Here is a 20,806-nt window from a genome sequence, read left to right on the forward strand (position 1 = left end):
GCGGAATCTTGGATATGCTTTACCAAAAACGGCCAACTCGACGGATACGGCCACGCCGTTATGGTCGATGGGATGCGGAATGGTCGAAATGGAACCCTTCAGGTTCTGCGACGCAGAAGCGGAACGATAAATCTCTTTCCACCCGAGAAGACCTTGACGGTTGCGACGAGCGATCGCGCTAAATAAGGACGGGTGTGCGGTGCGCGAAAAGCAATTGATTACTCCGCCCGTGTCCCGGCGCCGCCGACGACGACGGGGATCGAATGTCAGAAACCCGGCCCCCGTGGCCCAGTTGACGCTTTTTCGTTCTAAATACGAGCAGAAGCACGTCATCGGGACGCCAGCCGCCAGCAGAGCTCTCACAGTCTGGAGAAGCTAACGTTCGGTGCCAAGAATTTATGCAGATGATAAGTGCCTGCCACTAAGCTGGTCCACCGTTTTAATCCCATGCACAAATCAAAACGGAAGTCTTGACACAATGTACTCCACATCACCACGGCCCCGGCGCGGCCACACTTTGGAGCTGGTGGAGGTTCTTTTGAAAAAAAAAACACCATCAGGAGAAACTACCCTTGCCGGAAGCTGTTTACCGGCAACCTCCAAACTGACGTCGTAAACTGACTCAACGTTCCGCTGCTGCTGCGCTGACGTCGTCGTTTCGCATCCGGGCGGGACTTTTCAGACTGTGGAACATTTGTGTGCCTGTGTGACAATTATTCTTGTTTGTTGACAGCACCAAAAGTTGAACCCATCCGGCCGCCGTCTGCCCGGAGCGATTGACTTTCGGAACGCACGAAGCGGACCGAATGGGTGTGAGTCAGAGTCTGGGGATGCGAAGCTTGCTGGCCTAATCAGGTCTTCCGAGTGACACAGAGGCCAACGCTCACACGTCACTCTCGTTTTCTACCTCGCCCCGACGCCCGGCACTAATGATCGCCCTCGGTAAATGTTTGTTTTAAAGATTGCACAACTTTGTGACCCCCGCCGCAAGCGGTGTGGAGGTTTAGTTCCTTTCCGTGGGAGTCCGTGCGCCAAGCCGCGGCCCCAGTTAATCATGGTCCCAGACACTACTGGGGAACCACCTCTTCTGCGACGTCACCACAGACAAACCTGACGTCAAAAGTTGAGCAGCGTATGAACTGGTAGTTCCAGTTCTTGGTAGTTCCCGCTCCAGTTGAGGAGCATAGGTGGATCCCCCCCGAAAATGTGGGTGTCATTCATAAGGCGGCTTCGGCTGTTTTCGGTTCCCGTCTTCTGCTGGTGGTGGCATCGAAACAATCTTTCTTGTTTGGGAGAAGGATTTTCAGAGGTTCCTAATTTATCGTACCTCCGGAGGAGATTACCTACAGACCACAGGGAGTTGAGGGAGAGCTCTGCAAACTCTAGCACTCCAATCCAGGAGAAAGCTACCAAAAAACTTTTTAACTCCATCATGGCCACAATGCTGGTACATTGCACCCCTGGGTAGCATTCGCCGGATGCGCTACGTGGTTTGATGCTGCCAGAGCTTCATGGTGTTACAATTTTGCCACCTTGAAAACGTGGTTACTCTTTGGTATTGGGGGTCGACTGGGTGACGCACTAGGGATCTCAAAACATTACTTCACATTCTTTAGTTCATATATAGGGTGCGTAATCACGACAGAATATATTAAAATTTTGGATAACTCGGCCGTTTTTCAGTCGATTTTGGTAAATGAACAAGATTCATTAGAAGGTATAGAATGCCGTTTATTGATAATTAACTCCGAATTCAATATAGTTCAAACGACCGCCTCCATTAGAAACACAAAAAGTGGCACATTTTTGGGCATTTTTCATTGTATTTGACTACATTTCGGGCATAATAGCAGCAATTTCCGCTGTGCTTTCAGTTCTTCAATAGTCTTTGGTTGGCTGGCATAAACCTTACTTTTAAAATAGCCCCACAGTTTTCGCAGTTTTCGCAGTTTTCACAGTTGAACGATTATTTTCAATGTAGAGCGCTACAATTTTAGCCCACTGTTTGGGCGTAAATCCATCTACGACTAAAACGGCATAGACTAACGTTTCAGAATCGGGCTGATTTGTCAAAATCGACTGACAAGTGGCGGAGTTATGTAACATTTCAATATCTCCTATTATGATTACGCACCCTGTAGTGCACTCTTTAGGGTGGTCCATCTAGTGTTTGGATACCGAAGATGGGGCGCAAAATATCGATTGTGACTGTTGCCGTATGGTAACTTGAAACCAAATGTCATCCATGTTTTCAGTTTCAATTTCACCGAAAAACCAATCAGCCAACATTCCTAGGTAATGTACGTCATCGACGGTTACGACTCCTTCTTAATTTTCGAAGAAAAATGGGCCGATGATATCGCCAGACCACAATCCGAACCAAATAGTCACCCGTTGTGGCATTGGCTTCCCTTGCACGTTTTACGTTGAAGAATCACCGCTTTGGAAATAAGTTTTTAATATTTCCCAATTTACTGCAAGCGTCTGGCGTCCCATTTCTTAAATGTCACAGTTCTTATTAAATGTTTCCAAAATGAAGTTCGACGTTTCAAAAGTCAAGTAATCGGTAATTGTAAATCCAAACACTTGATGGATCAACCTACAGAACGATCGGATTCCGCTTCAGGTGAGCTGCACAATTATTGGCCCACGTAGTTGGGCACACACTTCACGCCCAGCGCACCCCGGGGGAGAGATTCATCTGTCAACTTACTAAGGTCTGTTGCGCCAAATGATGGAGTACCGCGCAAGTCAGTTGGTCACTACCGCTGCACCGGGATGGATTGCGCCGTGTGCAGTCGTTCGGCCGGAACGAGGGCAAGGTCGGCACACTTCACGTTCAACGCTTCATCGGTTCGCCATGACGGATTGAGATAAACCGCTAATGTGTTATCTCCCGTCAGCTTGTTGTGTGCCGGCGGGCACACAAAAGTAACTTAATCTGGTAGATAAGTTGTAATCAATAACCGCACTGGATTGGGTCTGATTGGAGAGCTGCCACCGTGTGTTCGTTCCTTTTTCCTGGCTAGTAACCTGTGGGTGGCCAAGTGGATGCCCCTCGCCCCGTAATCAAGGTATTGCTCTCGTCCCTACGTTCGCGTTAATTAAATTGCAAGCAAAGACCGGAGCTCCGGAGCAAAGTTGCCCACGTTGATGAAACAACAATATTGCGGATCCCACATCCTGGTACGTGGCCATTTCGGCCACGTGGGGCCGACTCTTCGGCCGGTTCGAAAGGGCCGCTTTGGAGACTACCCTCTGTTGGAACGGACTGGGCCCGGAACGCGATAACACTTTGGGGCGGTGGTTCCGCTCGAACCGAAACCTGCTGGCCGTGCAAAAACCGAAGAGCGTCTGGTGCACCGACTGCGAAATAAGAGCCCAACGCGTTTCGTTTCGCTGCAGAACTGGCGAGTGCTGTGTGTTTTGATGTGCATTTTTTCGTTGTAGACCTCGGAAGTAAACGGCGGACCAACGCAACGAAAGAAAAAAACAGAACACCGTAAGTGCCGTGATTGGGGCAGCCCCAACGAAACGAAGTGCAACCGGGCGTTACGCTGCACAGTGGAGAAAAATAGTTCAGTGCATTCCAGTCCGTGCGAGTTGTGGACGCGTAATTCACCAGAAGGCTGCTGAACGTAGTGCTGCTGGTGCCCTTGAAAAGTTGATGGTGGTTAAAATGGCGAAAAGCGCCACTAGGAAGCTAGGACTGGTGTGGGCCTCGCTCGTGCTCCTGTCGGCGGTGGCACTGGCCGGGGGTGCAGCGGCACCGAACTATGATTCGAAAGCCATCCAGTGCTGCACGCAGGGCTACATGATCGACGGTAAGGCCCAGCGGTGCAACCGGGCGGACGGGAACTACAGCGCACCGATGGCGCTCAGCTGCAACGCCAGCTACATGATCTTCCGCGACATGGAGCAGGAGGTGTACGTGACCGAGGTGGGCGATATGATCGACGGAGAGGCTCGGGTCCCGCGAGACGAGTAAGTTCTCTACTACCGCGAACAGGACGCAAGCTAACCAAGGATCTTCCCCGCCGCTTCTTCATCAGATTCTGTGTCGGCCACACCGTGTCCGAGGATCACGCCCAGGGCGTGTTTGTGGTGTGCTTCAACGTGTCCCACCTGGACTCGCTGGCCTCGATGCTGGTCGCCAAGGGCACCATGCTGTTGGTGTCCGTCGTCTTCCTGCTCGTCACCCTGTACATCTACTACATCATTCCGGATTTGCGCGAAACGCAGGACAAGGTCACGTCGACGGCGGTCGGCAGTCTGGCGGTGTTTATGTTTCTGCTCAGCCTCATCCAGCTGTACGTGCCCATGGTTCACACCCCGTTCTGCACCGTGATAGGTAAGCTCGTTGCGAAAGGCGCCAAGCCAAGTACATTGTTCCGGCGAGAGGTGCCGACGTCAATGAAAAATGATTGGCCAGCTCAATGAGATGGAAAATCAACTTACACCATGGGGCTGCTCTCTGGTTACGGGTCCGTTCACTCGAACGGTGTCGAAAAGTTGCCAGCGGAAGTGCACCCGGTACAGGTAATGGTCGTTGGTGCGCGGTTCATTAACCAATCGATTCAACACGCTCAAATGCAAGCTCACTGAAGCCTGCTGCTGCACCAAGTGCACGGCACTTGCATCGCGCAGTCTCGGAACGGTGTCGTTCACTCGCGAAACCAGGATGCATCCGTTTCGCAAGAAGTTGATTGCGACTGCCCGGCTCAATGGGCTGAGGCTGAGACTGTGGAAGTCCTTCACCCGGTTCTTCCGGTCGATGGCGCCGAGAAGCGGACCGTTAAGGCACGATCCGGCACGGGCGCTGCTGCTGTCATAGTTTGTGATTTGGGTCGAAGATCCATCTCCAATCGGTTCTCGCGCGCCCCGAAAGCGAATTGGCTACGGTTCGGAAATAGTGACCATGAATGTTAAGCAGACGGCCAGCCAGCCAATGAAGGTCCCAGAAGCGGAACGGAAGGTTGCCATCGCCGCCGCCGCCGTACAATGACCGATTGATGATGGGAAGATTGGACGGAGCGCAGTTTTAGCGCCAGCGTAACTTGAAAGGGCGCAGCAGCGCGGCCGGTGACGGGAGCATTTAATTAGTATGCTAACGAGAAAGGACCAAAGACGTTCGTTCGGATGGCAGAATGGCACGTGGCACGTGGGTGCTGTAATCGAAAAGAAAGTATAACAGCATTTGAAAGCGAACCGTGTTGAGATTAAAAAACTTTTGTCAAAAAACCTCAAACATCCATTTACGTCCCAGGCACAAGTTAGGCGGCCAGCCAGAAACTGAAAGTATTCCATCCCTTCGCCGGAGGAAACCGAGAGCGCTAAGAAAAAGGAACCGGGGGACGGCACACAGCGCCACGTTGTGCGTTGCTGAAGTCCATGTCCGGAATCGAGAGGAGTGTGTAGGAATTTCACTCTCTTTCGCTCTCGAGCTCAGTGTGTAGCAAGTTTGTGTCAAAATCTTGCGCCTTAAGGGGTCTCACATAAGGGCATCGCGGTTTGATTTATGTAGCAGACAAAGTAATGAGACGATCCTTGCTGTAGGTCAACCGAGCGCCTTTCGAGCGCCGGAACAATGTAGAGCGATGTACGGTTCTCGAACAAACTGCCGAAGGCGTAAAAATGGACACACACAGAGTGGACAACGTGCGGAACGTTTTTCAGCACATCGTAGCTGCCGGAACAACTAATAATGCCGGCCATAATTCGTACACGGAACAGCAAAGTCCTGTGGCGAAACATGACTTTGCTATGGCCCTCCCTTCCGGGTGAAGAACATACACGTGGTGATGTTATTTAATGAATTACGTACGCCGGCGTCTTCCACAGCGTTCCTGATGTACTTCTTCCTCGTGAGCTATTTCGCCTGGTTGAACATGGTCATGGCTAACGTATGGAAATTGACGGTGTAAGTATGATGTCGAACAGCGTTGCGTTGCCACCCGCGAAGTGATTAATCGATTCCCCTTCACACCCGGACACCCGCCAGGGCGCGCCGATGGAAGATCAAGGAACGATCCTGGTACATCTTGAACCACATCTACGCGGTAACCGTCGCACTGACGCTGACGGCCATGGTTTACATCTATCACAGCCGGTACCCGACGTTCGGGGAGCACTCCTGCTGGTTCCGAAGTGAGTTCTAAAATCAAACGCGTTCATTTCCGATCCACGAGCGCCCCTCAACTGTCCCCTCCACTTCCGCAGCCGAACGGGAGCAGTCGTACTTCGTCTATCTGCCGCTGAGCGTGATGCTGAGCATAAACATTTTCCTGTTCGTCTGGACGAGCATCCATCTGCACTCGAGCGGCGACGATATCAGCCCGGACCGGAAGAAGGCCCTGCGGTACAAGTGCATGCTGTACTTGAAGCTGTTTCTGCTGTCCGGTCTCATCTGGATATTCGAGATACTGTCCTTCCACATGGGCGAAGGGTTGGTGCCGCAGTCTTGGTTCTGGATCGTGGTCGACGCCGTCAACTGCCTGCACGGGGTGCTGATATTTTTCGTGCTCATCGTCTGGCGGCAGCGCATCAAGCGCGAGCTGGCCAACCGGCGAGTGTTTTGCTTCCGTGCCCCGGCCCGGTGGGCCGAGCTGAAGGACGACGAGCAGGAGCACCTGCACGAGGACGGTAAGGATCTATATTGCGATCGATAAGCGGGGTCCCTAAATCAATCTCTTGGCTCGTTTCTTCCTCGACAGGTCGAGACACCGGAAAGTATGACCTTATCATCAAGTAAACATGGAACGCGGCCACGCGGTGGAGCCAGGTGGGGCGGACCCCGTTCCCCGATAACCAGTGTGTTGGACGTGGACATAGTTGCTTTTAGCACCAAAAACGGTTTCCCCACAGTATCCAGCAGCAAACCCAGTGAAGTGGCGCATCGATTTGTTAAACTGGAAAATGGATCACCATTCGTTAAGCATAGGCGCCGTAGGCTAGAGTTAGGGGACGAGGAGGTAACGCGCGGGGGGGTTTCTTATATACGCCAAACGCCAAACACAGTTATTGAAGTTGCGTCAAACATACAACTTATTACTACGAATGCCTTGGTATTGCACCGTGTGCAACTTAAGGTTTGTGTCAGTTGAATTAGTGTAAGGATTAATGGAAGTGCGTCTGCAGGAATTTGAATAAATGAACTACTTTTAACGTGACTCGTTCTTTCTCCGCTTCAGCGCACGCCACGACCGATAGACAACGTTCAGCGACTTTCGTTGTGCATCGATTTACTAGGACTCAGCTTAAAGTAGGGAGCCAACCCTCAAGTGGGCAGAATTGAACCCAAAAACAATTACTTGGTTAAGAAGATTAGTTTCCATTTCAACGGGCAACTGACGTGAAAGGGTCGAAATTATCCTAGTATCCGAAACGGCTAGTAAGCCGCTCAATCAATAATTGTGGACCGGAAGTTTGGTCCGACAAACGAAAAAATTCCCAACCACAGTTGAACGAACGGAGCAGGAAATTAATTGGAGCACATCCTTTCTATTTTAGTTTGAGCCATAACTTCACAGTTGACTTGCTTTGCTTCCTGTGTCGGCAGCGAATCCGGAAAGGTCTTCGCATTTTCCGCACTTGCGGAAATACGCGTGGTGGAATGTTGCTGTCCGCTTGTAGGCCGATTATTTTGTGCTCATATTTATTTTTTACCGTTTCGTATCGTAAAATAGTTTTTTACATTTTAATGGAAGCCTCCTTTGATCAGCAATTGAGGTGTCCCCCTCGGTTCGATCGTCGCGGAAAGCGAAACGTCAAATCCCGCGTTCGAAACGTCAAACCGTGCGTCACCGACCGCCGATCGCTGAGCGGCGTTCGCACCACTACTAACGCACTCGCGCCGGTTCGAAAAGGGATGTCAGGTTCGAAAACTCAAAGTCAGGTTCCGAAATCGGTCGGATTCAACCAAGAAAAAAATTATTTCGACGTTTCGTGTTTAGGGATAAACAATAGTTGCGATAGAATATACTTTTGTTAGAGATAATAGTAGTTAGTTTAGAAAAAGAGACGAAGCTCAAAGTCTCTACAATACAAAAGAGAGAAAAAACCGCGAGATCCGCTTCGGAGGCGACGGGCAAAGCGGGTTGAATCAGAGAGTTTCGTGGCCGCGTTCCGTTCACAACCCAGCTGCTGCTGTTGGTCCGTCCGGTTGAGCGTTGGTCCTCTGCGGGCATCAATAAACAAGTGAGTCACCCCGCGGTGGTTTCATCGCCTTCTTAGTCGCGTGACCTGCGCCCACTATCGGCGGGGTCATTTATGGCGTTCCGAAACGGATTTTGCCCCAAAACAGTGAGTTAACCTGCCCCGCGAGTTGGCTGAGAAATGCGAATAACCGGAAACCCTGGCGAGGCGACGTGTTCCGTGCGCGTCTAAGCGTGGAAGTGCGAAAGAGAGAGAGCGTCAGCCCAAACATTAACGCCGCGGTGCGTGATCATCGCGTGTGTGAGAGAGAGAGAGCAAGTGAACCGGCAATACAGGCTGGCCACGACTTTCGGTCTCATGCCACCGGTTTCAGTGTTTTTTTTTGGTGTGTTTCGTTCCTGCTCTATGTTGGCTCTATGTTGAAAGTGTTGTGTGGTCTGCTTTTTGTGGTTGAAAATATGTAATGACCGCATCGCTCGACCCAGTGCCACCGCGCTGCCAGGTGAAACGGCTTTCCTGCAGAGCGTGCTTATGTGTGTGTGTGTGTGGTTGTGCGATGCGCCAAGGGATAAACATACATTTCTGAACGTAGCAGAGCCTTTGGAACATTAATTACACCGAGGCGAGGCGAGATTGTAAACAGTACAGCGGTGGTGCGAGCCAAAATTTGAGACCTTTATCGATCGTTGGTTGTCCTCCGAGGAGCCACGGAAGCAGGCCCCGAAGATCCGACGTAGGTGTGTGGCGGTTGCGGGCGAAATAACTACATTAAAAATGCCAAACGGTTATGCAAACGGATCACGGTTGAGTGCACTCCCCACGCAGATATGCATCGAGTCGCGAGTGGCGCGCGAATCGCACTCCACCCGATCGTCGGTCGTGGCCGGCAAGTGACGGAACAATATAGCTGCTTCTTGGGTTTATCAGCCGGGCGTAGGATCGATACGTTCACGTGTGAGTCAGTTCACTTCATCGGAACGCGATCCGGTGGAAGATCGTCACGGGGAGTGAGCGCCCAACCGTTACGTCAGCCAACTCTGTCGTGGTGTCAGTCTGTCTCAAATCAATTGCGCTCCGAAAACTGGTTCGCGACAAACTCAATTATCGGTTAAATTGAGTTGAGTCGATCACATACGATCGATCGATCGATCGATCGATGGAACCGATGGCCCGCCGAGGTCAGCCAATCGATTGGTGACTCCGCGACTCAAACATTGCTGCTTTTTTACGGATTCGAATTGTTTGTTTTTCACGGTCGCCATACAATACAATCATAACCAACGACAGGACGGACAAGTCCCACATACCACGTCCCACAGCGAAGCAAGTAATATCATCGTTAAATGGCGCTTGGTTTCGATCGTTGCAGTATAAATCCTATCCACACTCCAATCCAATCGTGCCATTGTGGAACGGAAAGAAGCGTTGCCGACGGAAATGAACGGGAAATGGCAATGGGCCGCCAGAGTGGACAAGAAAAACACTCTGCGAAACTGTGCGAAACAAAAACGCCTCATCATCCCGTTTGTGTTGGCACACGGCTGACGCGTGAAGCGTCGTCGAAAGCATCAAGTTTCCGTTTCCGGCCCCCAGCCGCTGGTGAACTGAAACTGCAGTCCGTGTGTGTTGCGATCGAAAAAGTGGTCACGATGCATTCTGATCCTTCTCCCCATGTCCACTATTCGCCGGCTTTTTTTCTATTGACGTCAAGCACAGGGAGCGAAGCTTCATTCGTTGTTCTGTCCCCATCGCGCCACATGCATGGCTTCTGCTGGACGGCGGCTGGTTCCGAAATTTAGGCGTGCATAACTCCAAAACAGCGGCCAAATGGATTTAGCAAGCTGCTAATTCACTCGCGGGCGACCAGTTGATGCGTCACACTTTTGTTTCAAGGACACGAACATAAACAACTTGCTCTCTGGGACTGACGATCATTGGGAAAAAAGTTTTCGTTTGAGTTCCTCTGCACGAAGGGCAAATGTTTCCCACATGTTCGCGCCCCGCCCGGAACCGTTTTCATTACGCCGCGGACGGAATTGTTTTGACTCGAGGCGAAAGAAATGTTGTTTCTATTTTATGGTAGTAAATATGATTAATAAGTTCGCTTCAGCGAACGCTCAAGATGGAAGCAATTCGCTTGGTCCGTCGGCATAACGGTTTTAACATGTGGCTTAAGCAAACTCTAAGCACCCTTTTTGCGAAGGGGTCTTCCGCCTTGTGGTGTTAATCGAAAACTTTTTGGCCCGATCCTCTCACTGCAAGATGACGCAAACAAGGTGTCACGGTTTCGGTAGACGGCGGTTGATAGTGTCGGAGCAGCACTTATCGCCGATCTATATAATTTCTCCTTTGGCCGCTAGGAAGTCCCAAACCGGGAAGTCACAAATTGCCTGTACCTTAACCCCTCTGCTTACATCGACATAAGCTACCTACCTTCGAGTCCCTTTGCCTTTGCGACTTTGGGTGTGAGGTCGTCCCTAACAATTAAAGGACCGTTCAGCTTGCGTGGTGCGGTTTACCGCTTGTCGGGCCCACACAACAAATGGCAACCGTACACCATTAATTTAGCATACTTCCACAGACCGCACTAGGAGTGCTGTGTACCACCGATGGGGAACGTAAATTGGAAGTCTGTTTTCTAGTCCAAACAACGGCCAGGACCCGTTGTTACCAGATTCGCTTTCGTAGATTGTATATTGCCTTTCCTCTGCGAACCCCGTGTGTGTGTGTGGGTAGAAAGGAATGTAAAGTGATTGTTCAAACAACGCAACGGGCCTCGCAAGGAAGTCGGACACAAAAATCCCGGTGGAAAAACGTATGCACAAAACGACCTCGGCGTGTGCGAAAAAACACTCCCACGGTCGTCGGCGGTGGCAAAAAAAAAACGGAAACGGAACGGTCCGTAGGTGGGCACCAGGTTGTCGTTTATGCTTCCGGAGCGCCACTTCGCCGCCCAGGGGACGCCCGAAGAAGCACAGCCGTGACGGCGGATCGTAAACGAATTTTCCTTTAACTTGCTCCCATTTCCATTTTCCACGTACTTTCACGCCGCTCACATAACGGCCGGCCAGTTGACGGAACACGACGGAGAGCCGTGGTGCTAGTTGTTATCGCTTTGGGGATCCCCGCGACGCGCGCGCGCGCGTTAATGAGGCCGGTGATCCCCGCATGCTGGCGTGCCGAGTGTTGGCGTGTCCCGTATTTTGGCACTTCAAAAAATGCGGAATAATTTTGCTTAATTTTCATTTTCATTATTGCGCAACCATTATTGCCCAATGGTTCCATTTGCCCGATGCCTAGCTACGGAGGGTTCCTAGAGCCGGGTCACTCGAAGATTCATTCCTTGTTTGTGACCGTTTGAGAGACCGACCGGCAAGTGGCGGTATTTTCTTTATTTGCGAGGCATTCCTCATATTTGCATACGCCAGCAATTTCATTTGCCACGGGCGTCCGTCCCTCCACGTCTCGTCCCGGGCTTGCGTAACATAATCCAGGTTGGGATTTTTCAAGTTCCTGCCCTGGCGCACCTGTAATAACAGCACTCTGTCTCGGGTCTCTATCCCTCCGGAGTCGTTTGTCTCTTTCGCCTATGTTTCGCGTCCCCCTGTTCCCAGCGCAATCGTCTAATCGTGGCGCACAGGACACCAATGCGATGTGTGCTACTCCGGTTCTTCATCCTGCTGTCGGATCTGCATACGCTGCAGATTAGAAAAACGGATCGCACCGTGTCAGTGCAGGGCGGTGGATAATAAATTTTGCCCCCGGCCTTGGTGTGGTGGCTATTAAAAGGCGAGACACTCGGTGGTAATGAAGTGCCACTCGCGAAATGTGAACCTCGTTGGGGGGGCTGGCTTTTGTGTGCCGACCCCGTCCTTCTTCGGGAAAAACAATCCGGAGGTGATCTCGCTAATCCGTTTCCAGATGCTCGGTTCTAATCTGGGGGTTATCTGGCCACAAAGCCAGCACACACAGGCCGGCAGTAGCAAGCATTCTCGAGAGGATATTTTATTGTCACCGAGAACGTAGCACTGGACTTGTGTGAAGAAAGGCCCCGAAGAAATTGTGACAGAAAAAAACTCGGCTACCATATCAAAAGGAAAAGGACCCACAGTGTGCTGGACTGGGTGGAAGCGGAAATCCAATTTTGTCGTTTTATACCGCCCCAATCGGCCACCCTTAGGACGGAGCGGAATAGCTTCCCGGGCGGGTGCGTCATGGGCTGACTAACAGGGCATCAAACGTCGCTCGGAATCTGGAAGTGAGGTTCCGCTTTTGGCAGACTTTCGCAACGATATGCCCAATGCCATTCATTGGGACATCACCTGCTTCGCTCGCTAAGAGGTATTCACTCACAATGGGACTCCGTCGTGTCTGGCAAATGAAACGCTCCTCCCAAAAACCGTGTGACAGGCTGGAGCTTCGGTGATGGAATGTGCACTGGAAGCCACCCGCTGCGACGTGGCGTAAAACGATTCACAGTCGGTGCCCCGACGATGGCGGCTGCTGCAGCTTTCAACAGAATGGGCCGTGGGAAAATTTCGTGGAAATGAAAAATCGATAGCCCATTTCCTATCGATCGGCCTCCGAGTCGGTGCCTTCGGTGGTACGAGAAAATGTAAACATCGATGTGGCCAACGACGTTTTTTTTGGGGCAACCTAATGAAAAGCCCATTTTCCTCGCAAACAAATGCCCGTAGAGGGCAGCCAGTTGGTGCTTGTTGGTTTTTTTTAAAGCAGCAGCAGCCCTCTGTTCTCTTTCCACGGCGGTTATTCTGCTCCTTGCATATGAATTCTTTTCATTCTTTCTCTCAATCACAGACCGCCGTCCTTTTCTTGTTTGATTCCACAATGCTCCTTTGAGCTTGGCATTGCGGGCTGCCCCGAGGACACATTCGCATACGCGTAGCGTAGCATGAGCGCTGGACGTGTCGAGACTGCGAAAAGATCGTCCTTTCGCGGCTCTTCCACGGGATTGTGTGGATGCTCCATTACACAGTGGCGGCATCTGGCAGCAGGCGCTGCTTTAGGAGGCCTTCAGGACGATGGGACCATAACCACACACAGACCGCGTTGGGGCCATAATTAATCTTCATCAGAAAGAGCGGGATCCTCGTTTGGGTTGCAAGTGAAAAGACGCGGAGGCGCGCCCTCACGTTCCTCCTTCCTGGGGACCAATCCGCACCAACCGGAGTGGACACTTTTCTCCCCATCAACTCAACGCGCGGTGCCGTTCCGGTGCATTTCTTGGCGCGTGGAACCCATCGACAGCTCTAAACGACATCGGAGGATTTCGACTGTCACCTTCGGCCACCTAAAGTGAAACGGTCTTTCAATTCTCTCGATGTACCACCCATCCTACAGAGCGCAGCTTGAGCGCACGGAGCACCTAGTAAATATTAATATTGTTTTGCGCAATTCTGAGGAACCGTTTGTTGCCCCTCATTCGGCCAAGAAAAACACGTTACAACAAAGATTAACTAACAGTACGTATCCAAGTTTTCCTTATCAACCGTGGTGTGGTTAACAGTGCGCCCCGGAGAACGTGTTTCTACGAACAGCAAGGGACGGATCCTTGGTTCAGTACAGAACAACATAGAAAGTTCTCCCATTACTTGCCGGTAGAATGTGCGGCGCAGACCTCGCTCGCTCCGGCAGCACCCGGAGAGTTCTGGGAATAAACGGTTCCAAACATTAACGAAGCGCTCCGACAGAGTGAAGACATTGCCTGCAACTGGTTTTGGGGAAAATCAACGATCTTCCAGCACCGACGAACGCTCCAGTGTGGGTCCTATTATTTACCGGCTTTTCCAGTTCCCACTTTGCTTGCCGGGTTGCCGTCGTAACGATTTCCTTATCGGGAAAAAGGCGGCGGTACTGTGTCAGTGTGCTCCGGGCCGGGCCGGGTCGGGTTTTTCGGACGGCGAGCACTGTGCCGACCAGAAGAAGGCCTCGGGCAACGAGAGAAGGTTCGATTAACTGTTTCTTCAATTCCTTAGCCGGCGCGCTGTCGGGCGCTGCCGGTCGGCATGGGAACAATCTCGCCAATACGTACTGATTCCAGGACCGCGTAAAGGAGTGAACAAAAAAAAACACTTTACGACATTTGTGCGGCCCGCAGCACTCGATGATTGGTGTCCTCCTTATCATCACGTACGCATCTTCCAGCCGATGCTCGAAGCGCGATACGGCGCGGTTACCGAAGGCAAAGCCGAAAATGAGACACCGCCATAAGGTGGATGGCGGCGGGCAGTTCTAGAGGAAAAAAGGAATGCACTGTTCCCTTAATCGGGAGGGCCGAATGTAACGGCAGATTCCACGTAGGACCGCTTTGGCGGTATAGCAAAAACCGCAACAAGAGGTTGGCGCTGGCGTGGAGTTGTGGCTTTTTCAAGGAACATAAGATTGCCATTACTCAAAGAGCGTGGCTAGGCGAATAAGAAGAGAGTGTGGTAATTGAAAAATCCAAGCAAAAGATAATTAAAAGCTCTGTTGATCTAATAGCGGTTTAGGCATGAATAATTTATCACTATTCTTCTACTCGACGGACCTTCTCATACTTGTCTCTGTCTCGACAAGGTGATCCTAGCGATTTAAGCAAACGACTGTCATCAAATAAAACAGCAAGCCATCGAAACAAGCCAACCATGCACACGTTTCCAGGGCGACAGGACGATGCGTGCATTTATATCGGCACTTTCGTTTCGTGTCTTCCTCTGATGGAACCATCAATCCCGTACGTGTGCCGGTGCGAGCGATTAGATTAAGCTGCGGATATGTGTGCATCCATTTGATGTTCGATTTTGTTGGATCAGATACATCCGCGAACGGTACGACAACGCCAGGGACGTTCGTTGAAGCAACGGGACACACTCTGGGCACGTACTGGCCGAGAGCGCCGCGCTTCTCGCGAATTGATGATGCGCGAAGATGGCGAACGGAATTGTGAAGCAACTCACGTGTGTTCTGTCTGCTTTTTCAGACCAATTTGAGGCCTCATCATTAGAAAAATACGCGCCATCGCGTCGATATCGAGAAAAGTGAGGCACACGCAGTATTCAGTTCCGTTTGAAATTAAATAAATGTGCCTGATGGGAATAATGAAGCTCTGTGTAAATACTTCAACTAATTTATGTGTCGAACAGTATATGATCAAACGAGTGACTCTATTTTTGCTTCCCTGATAGTGTATAAGAACTCCTCCGAAGAGAAGGTTCTCTCGATGCGCTAATGCGATTAGCGAGGTGCTAAATATGTATTGCTCAATTTGTGCAATGGCACATCCCGTAAACAGTCGACTTAAAAGTCGTCTCGGCAAACTCTCATGCTCAAGGCTCATATCTATAATGGTCCCCGGGTGCAGTTTAACCATTCTTTGCCCCGGCATGAAATGGCGACGATAATGTGAATCGCTTACTCTATAATGATCCCAATTTGCTCACTTGAAAATGAACGCACGCGGCAAGTAGAATGTGAAACCCCAAATCCATGCCGTAGAACGGGGGGCTACACGAGATGAGCAAGAGTTCCGACGAGATCCGGGCGGCCAGACCACCGTCTGCGAGGGGGAATGGCTTTCTATTTCATTTATTTTTCGCTGCCATTTGCCGCCCCCCAGGGGACCATAGTAAAAGCATAAATAAATGAGAAGCTTCTCGCGTGGCGCAGTGTAGCCCAAACGAATGGCAAAACCGCAGACACTATGCCGGGATTCGCCCGAAGCGACACACAGAGTATCAATAGAGCCAACAGTCAACACAGCATCTGGGGCGTGGTTGTGCGTGTGTGTATTTTGGCGCATTGTATCGTCTGTGGCCGCCCCTTCGGTATGTGGATTTAATGAGTTGTATGTTTTTCTTTTTCCGGCCTAAACGATCTTAAAAGCGAATCTCGCAGAGAGGCAGCAGGCAACGCGAACCACTCCACCCCAGTAGTCGGTCGCGCGTGGCCGCTAAGAATGGCCCTGTTGACTATGACAAATGTGGTCGCGTGGATTTATACCGTGGCGGCGGGCATTGCCTCATCAGAAATCAGTTTCTTCATCACACAACGGGGACAGCAGCACATGATGGGTTGTGCTGTTCGCCCCGTCACAAACTAGCGGCATTTCTAGCGTTATGGCGTCTCTTTTCTTTGCCATTTTCATTAACCCAACACCACGACCGGGTGTTTTTTCTTTCTCTTTTTCCGGTTCCGTATTTTTCCGATTGCCTTGTGATGGACCCGCTGCTGCTGCTGAAAAATCCTTCCGTTCGATGGCAATGTTCAACAGTTACCACCAACCATATCAGCCTTAAGGTTATTCCGCACAGCAGCGAACACACAACAAGTGCCTCCCGACGACCAGCGCGAGGATCGTGACCAGCGCAAAAGGAAGGAAAATAGCGAGAAAACCGCACGCTAAAAACTCATCTGTGAATCTCATAAACTTACAATTAAGAGCGCCCGGCGCGTGGAAACTCTAGGGAACGGGAAGATGGCACAACTGGTGGCTGCTGCACTTACGTTGTGCGCACTGTTCTTGACCCAGCCCAGCGCGGCGACGACCACATCCGCGGTCCGCGTGAACAAGTGCTGCGAGAAGTTCGAGGTCGTGTACGATGGCAAGTGTACGGTCGCCACGACAGTCAATGCTAGTAAGTAATCCAAACGGCCGCCAGGACGACCGTTCGGTCGGGCGTGTGTGTGTGCTGTGCCATTGGTGGAAACAAAAAGCGCCGATTGTGAACCTCGGCAACCTACTCGGAAACGGGGACTAATCCGCACTTGCGGTTCGTTTTGTTTCGACAGGAAGTCCAAGTTTGAAGTGGGTTTTGAATGAAGCAGGAGGAAGGCTTCATGATGATGAAGGATTAGTTGGCTCGTCGCAGCGCAGGATGTTAGTTTTGCCGAGGATTTTCAAGAACGTGTTGGTGCCATGTTGGGCTTAGCATGCGACGATCCCCCCCGGGGGCTTTGCATATGATTTGCGATGGTGTGGTCGACAAAAGTTGGGATAAACTTTCATTGCGTGTGGAAAGTAAACGTGCGGAATTCAGAGTGCGGCAAACATTTCAATCACGTCTTGGCAAACAATTCAATCAATGGGCCTGTGGTCTCTTCGAACCAATTCAAACGGGTCACGGCTTAAATCGATGCGGTAAACCTTCCCTAACTGCATTCCACTCTTTTGTGATCTTCCGAAGTAACAGGGCTCCCGCAAGAGGTGTAATGGAGAATCAAAGTAAGAGGTTTGGTGGCCCTCTAGAGGGAGAGTTCAACCACAGTCTAGTCTAACGTAGCAGTGCAGTTAGTACACAAGTATGTCCTAACGTCTTGTAAAAACAAATAGTTCTTTGAAATAACTTTCCGATACACACTCCATTATAGCTAAGAATAAATTCCATCCTCAATTCCTTATTGCCGGTACCATTTCCCTCCCAAATTACCAGTCAACATCACCATCAGCATCAACGGAAACGGCTTTATTACTTGTGCCATGTACCAAATCATACCTAGCCATCCCGGCTATCCAGCGTGGGGCTACGTTACATGAGTAAATAAAAGAATAACACATTTTTTGGACACCGTGTTCGGAGGCTTTGGTAAAATGAAAATTGTTGTGCCAACACGTCCACATGCTTCCTTCCTCGATCTGTCTTCATCATCATCATCAGTTACCCTCGTTAACATATTTTCTACCCGAAACGATACACGCATTTGCGTAAGTGTCGGCGCACCGCACCGCGTGTAATCGTCTCTATGTTATTCCATTTTGCTCCTTAACGTGTTGGAAAAATCATCGACCTCACCTCGCTGCTGGACGCTCGAAGGCGACACAGGGCACACACGTCCCGGTTGCGGCAACATCAATCAAGCTTTACGGCTCCATCCCATGTCGGACAAGGATGGACCATGCTCTGTTGGCATAGATTTGGCACGTGATTGAATCAAAAATAGATACTCTGTGCCGGGAAGATTGTTTCCTAAAAGCCGAACGATACCTCACCGGGATGGTGGGTCTCAAACAGTTTACCTTCGCCATATCCGCTTGATACGGTGGAGCAGTAAATCTCTTTTCATCTCAGGCCAGGTAGTATCTGTTTGGGAGCCATGCCTCGAACATTGTTTCGATCTAAACTAAAACACCCTGGCTTGAATGGCGATTCAGCACGCTCCACTTCCGGGCGGTCGATATCTACCCGATGGGATAGTAAAAAAATATTCCAACTTTCAATTGCGCAATTCGTTGCAGCAGCCGGCAACTTCAATCCCGAAGCTACACCTACTCTAGATGAGATATGTACGTGACAGGATAAAAATAATATCGGGAAACCTGCTGGCAGGAGGGGAAAATGCTAGTGTCTAAGTGGTCGTCGTCCGCAGTAAGGATTGCTAACAATTGGTTCTTCTTTCTCTTTCAAACGAGCAGCCGTCTGGACGCCAGAGTTTGTCGGCCGCAAGGGCGAACGGAACGTGCGGGTGGATTACCGTTTCGTAATCGGCCTTCCAGACTGTGGCACGAAACAAAAGTTCAATGTCTACGACTATCCCGATGTAAGTGGGAGCGGGCACCGTCGTTATTGCAACGGCTAACATCACTTCAGGCGGTGTGACACATTTTCCATTCTCTTTTCTGTTTTCTGGTTCCCTAGGGTTACGATAAGCTGATACTCTTCACCGACGGCCAGCTACGGCACCTTATCCTGCGGCATCACAGCTCGCACTGGGGCAATATCGATAACTTTCTCGACGAAGACTACAGCGATGCAGGCGACGAGAGCGTTCCCCTGCTCAAGTACGACTACATTCCGGGTCTGTACTGTATGGATCGAGCATACGGCAGCAGCAGCGTCGAGGGAGCCGAACTGATGGAGGGTTTCATGGGGAAGGTGTGCTCACCGAAGCAGGACATTCACTGGACGGACAGTGATGTGATGCTAAGAAAGATCATCAATCCGATCTGCCACGGAATGGCAATAATTATTCTACTGATCGTGGCCATCATATACTTTGTGCTTCCGACGCTGCGCGATCTTGTTGGCAACATGGTGACGACGATCACGATGTGTCTGATCGTCAGCCAGGCGGCCGATCTCGTGCGTATCTTCACCGAGTTCAGCAACCACGTGAGCTTCCTGATAGCGGACCTTTTCTTCTACGTGAGTCTGCTGGGAGCCTTCTTCTGGCTGAACGCGATGGGATACTACATCTGGAAGATGTTCCGCACGCGCAACGTGTTTTTGCGCGTAAGTGATGGCCGCAAGTACTGTTGGTACTCGGGTTACGCGTGGGGCTGCACGGCAACAATGGCGGGCATCGCGCTGTTTGCCCACTTCTTCCTCGATCTGCCCGGGCGCAGCACCAAAGCAGAGGACGGTAGCCACTCGGACGGTGTGGACGGTGTATTCGAAAGCCAGGACAGTATCAGCTGGCTGGGAATCGCGGTGTTCTTCATGCCGATTGCGTTTATTATCATCGTGAACATCGTCTTCTTCGTGACCACGCTGCGGTTTATCAATCGAATGCACACGTACGGCCGGATCCACCACAAGCTGCGCTGTAGCTTCGTGATGTTCACGCTTATCTTCGCCACGATGAGCGTGGCGTGGCTTTTCCTCATCCTCTCCTGGCTGCATGTCGACAGTCTACTCTATATGCACATCATTGCGAATGCGCTGCAAGCTCCATGCATTCTGTACATTTGCGTGCTGCGCCAAAAGCATGTCACGTTTCTGGTGAAATCATGCTTCCGTGACCAAGTGCCCCAAACCACCGAGTGGGGCGATGAAATGACCTACATGAATGGTGGGGATTATTAGCGGTCACAGTGCAGTTGCGCCGAAAACAGTGGCCAGGAGTACGTTTCAATTGCAAGTGACACCAACGAATAGGAATCTTAGCCGGACAGAATCATCTATCATGTGATCAAACAAACATCCATCTATGTCGTCCGTATCCCCAGCGTGATGGAGAGAATCTCAGTGAGAATGTGAACAAAATGCGTCCATTAAGTGTCTTATCAATGTCATAGTATTCGAAATTAGCAAGACTCGATTCCATGTAAGATTACTATGATAAGTATAAAGCGAAGAAAACAAAACAAATGCCCCTCAAAAAACATGAGAAAAACGATGAAACTCAAATCATGTGCTTCCAAGATTCTAACGAAGGTTTCGGCATTCAGTAAACAGCACCAACAGTCACAGGCGTTTATGAGGGAGTAATAGTTCTTAAGACAATGACAATTTGATCAACAGTCAATCAGCTAAACGAAGGAATGAGGAACAAGTATAACTTCTCTATTTTAGATTTCTAACATACTCGTGTAGATAGAACCAACAAATTTGTGTGTAAAAACAATCTCTTGTAAGTGACATTATTTCTCTAGCGGTAAAAACGGTCGAACGTGCGTCGATTTAAGTTCTGAACATAAGTTTATGAATTTCATAGAACAAGAGCAGACGAACGAAGACTGCATGAACTAACTCAAAAATACAAATAAAACAGATTATTGCTAAATTGTAATTTTAGTTTGATTGTGAAAGAATTGAAGAAATTCGTGGTGTAAATATCATTGCCCATTTATTTAACCATTTAAACAACCATTTAAAAAATCCTTTAGAACTTTGCTACAAAACGCACCGAAGGTAGTAAACATCCGAATAAGAGACAA

The 20,806-nt window shown here is 50.3% G+C and overlaps 3 protein-coding genes across 3 annotated transcripts in view; 2 read left to right on the plus strand and 1 right to left on the minus strand.

Moving 5' to 3' along the window:
- The window catches only part of LOC128270479 (RNA helicase aquarius), a 28,083-nt gene that overhangs the window by 5,886 nt on the left and 1,391 nt on the right, over nt 1-20,806 (minus strand). The window lies entirely within an intron of this gene.
- On the plus strand, nt 3,472-7,149 carry LOC128275273 (probable G-protein coupled receptor Mth-like 11). The gene is made up of 6 exons (XM_053013722.1): nt 3,472-3,984; nt 4,053-4,351; nt 5,842-5,920; nt 6,002-6,147; nt 6,220-6,642; nt 6,714-7,149. The coding sequence occupies exons 1-6, from the start codon at nt 3,668-3,670 to the stop codon at nt 6,749-6,751; spliced, it is 1,302 nt and encodes a 433-aa protein (XP_052869682.1). The 5' UTR covers nt 3,472-3,667; the 3' UTR covers nt 6,752-7,149.
- LOC128274251 (probable G-protein coupled receptor Mth-like 5) lies at nt 16,628-19,952 on the plus strand. Its single transcript, XM_053012379.1, has 3 exons — nt 16,628-16,787; nt 18,563-18,687; nt 18,786-19,952. Exons 1-3 carry the CDS (start codon nt 16,628-16,630, stop codon nt 19,950-19,952), a joined length of 1,452 nt encoding a protein of 483 aa, XP_052868339.1.

This window comes from Anopheles cruzii, chromosome 3 (genome assembly GCF_943734635.1).
Source record: "Anopheles cruzii chromosome 3, idAnoCruzAS_RS32_06, whole genome shotgun sequence".
NCBI classification, from domain to species: domain Eukaryota; kingdom Metazoa; phylum Arthropoda; class Insecta; order Diptera; family Culicidae; genus Anopheles; species Anopheles cruzii.

Excerpts from the sequence above, each read along its gene's own strand:
- LOC128274251 (XM_053012379.1), top strand. The coding sequence starts at position 16,628 with ATGGCACAACTGGTGGCTGCTGCACTTACGTTGTGCGCACTGTTCTTG. Across the intron at positions 16,788-18,562 it reads CGCCACGACAGTCAATGCTA|CCGTCTGGACGCCAGAGTTT; the intron begins GTAAGTAATCCA and ends TCAAACGAGCAG. Across the intron at positions 18,688-18,785 it reads ATGTCTACGACTATCCCGAT|GGTTACGATAAGCTGATACT; the intron begins GTAAGTGGGAGC and ends CTGGTTCCCTAG.
- LOC128275273 (XM_053013722.1), top strand. The coding sequence starts at position 3,668 with ATGGTGGTTAAAATGGCGAAAAGCGCCACTAGGAAGCTAGGACTGGTG. Across the intron at positions 5,921-6,001 it reads AACGTATGGAAATTGACGGT|GGCGCGCCGATGGAAGATCA; the intron begins GTAAGTATGATG and ends GACACCCGCCAG. Across the intron at positions 6,148-6,219 it reads GCACTCCTGCTGGTTCCGAA|CCGAACGGGAGCAGTCGTAC; the intron begins GTGAGTTCTAAA and ends CCACTTCCGCAG.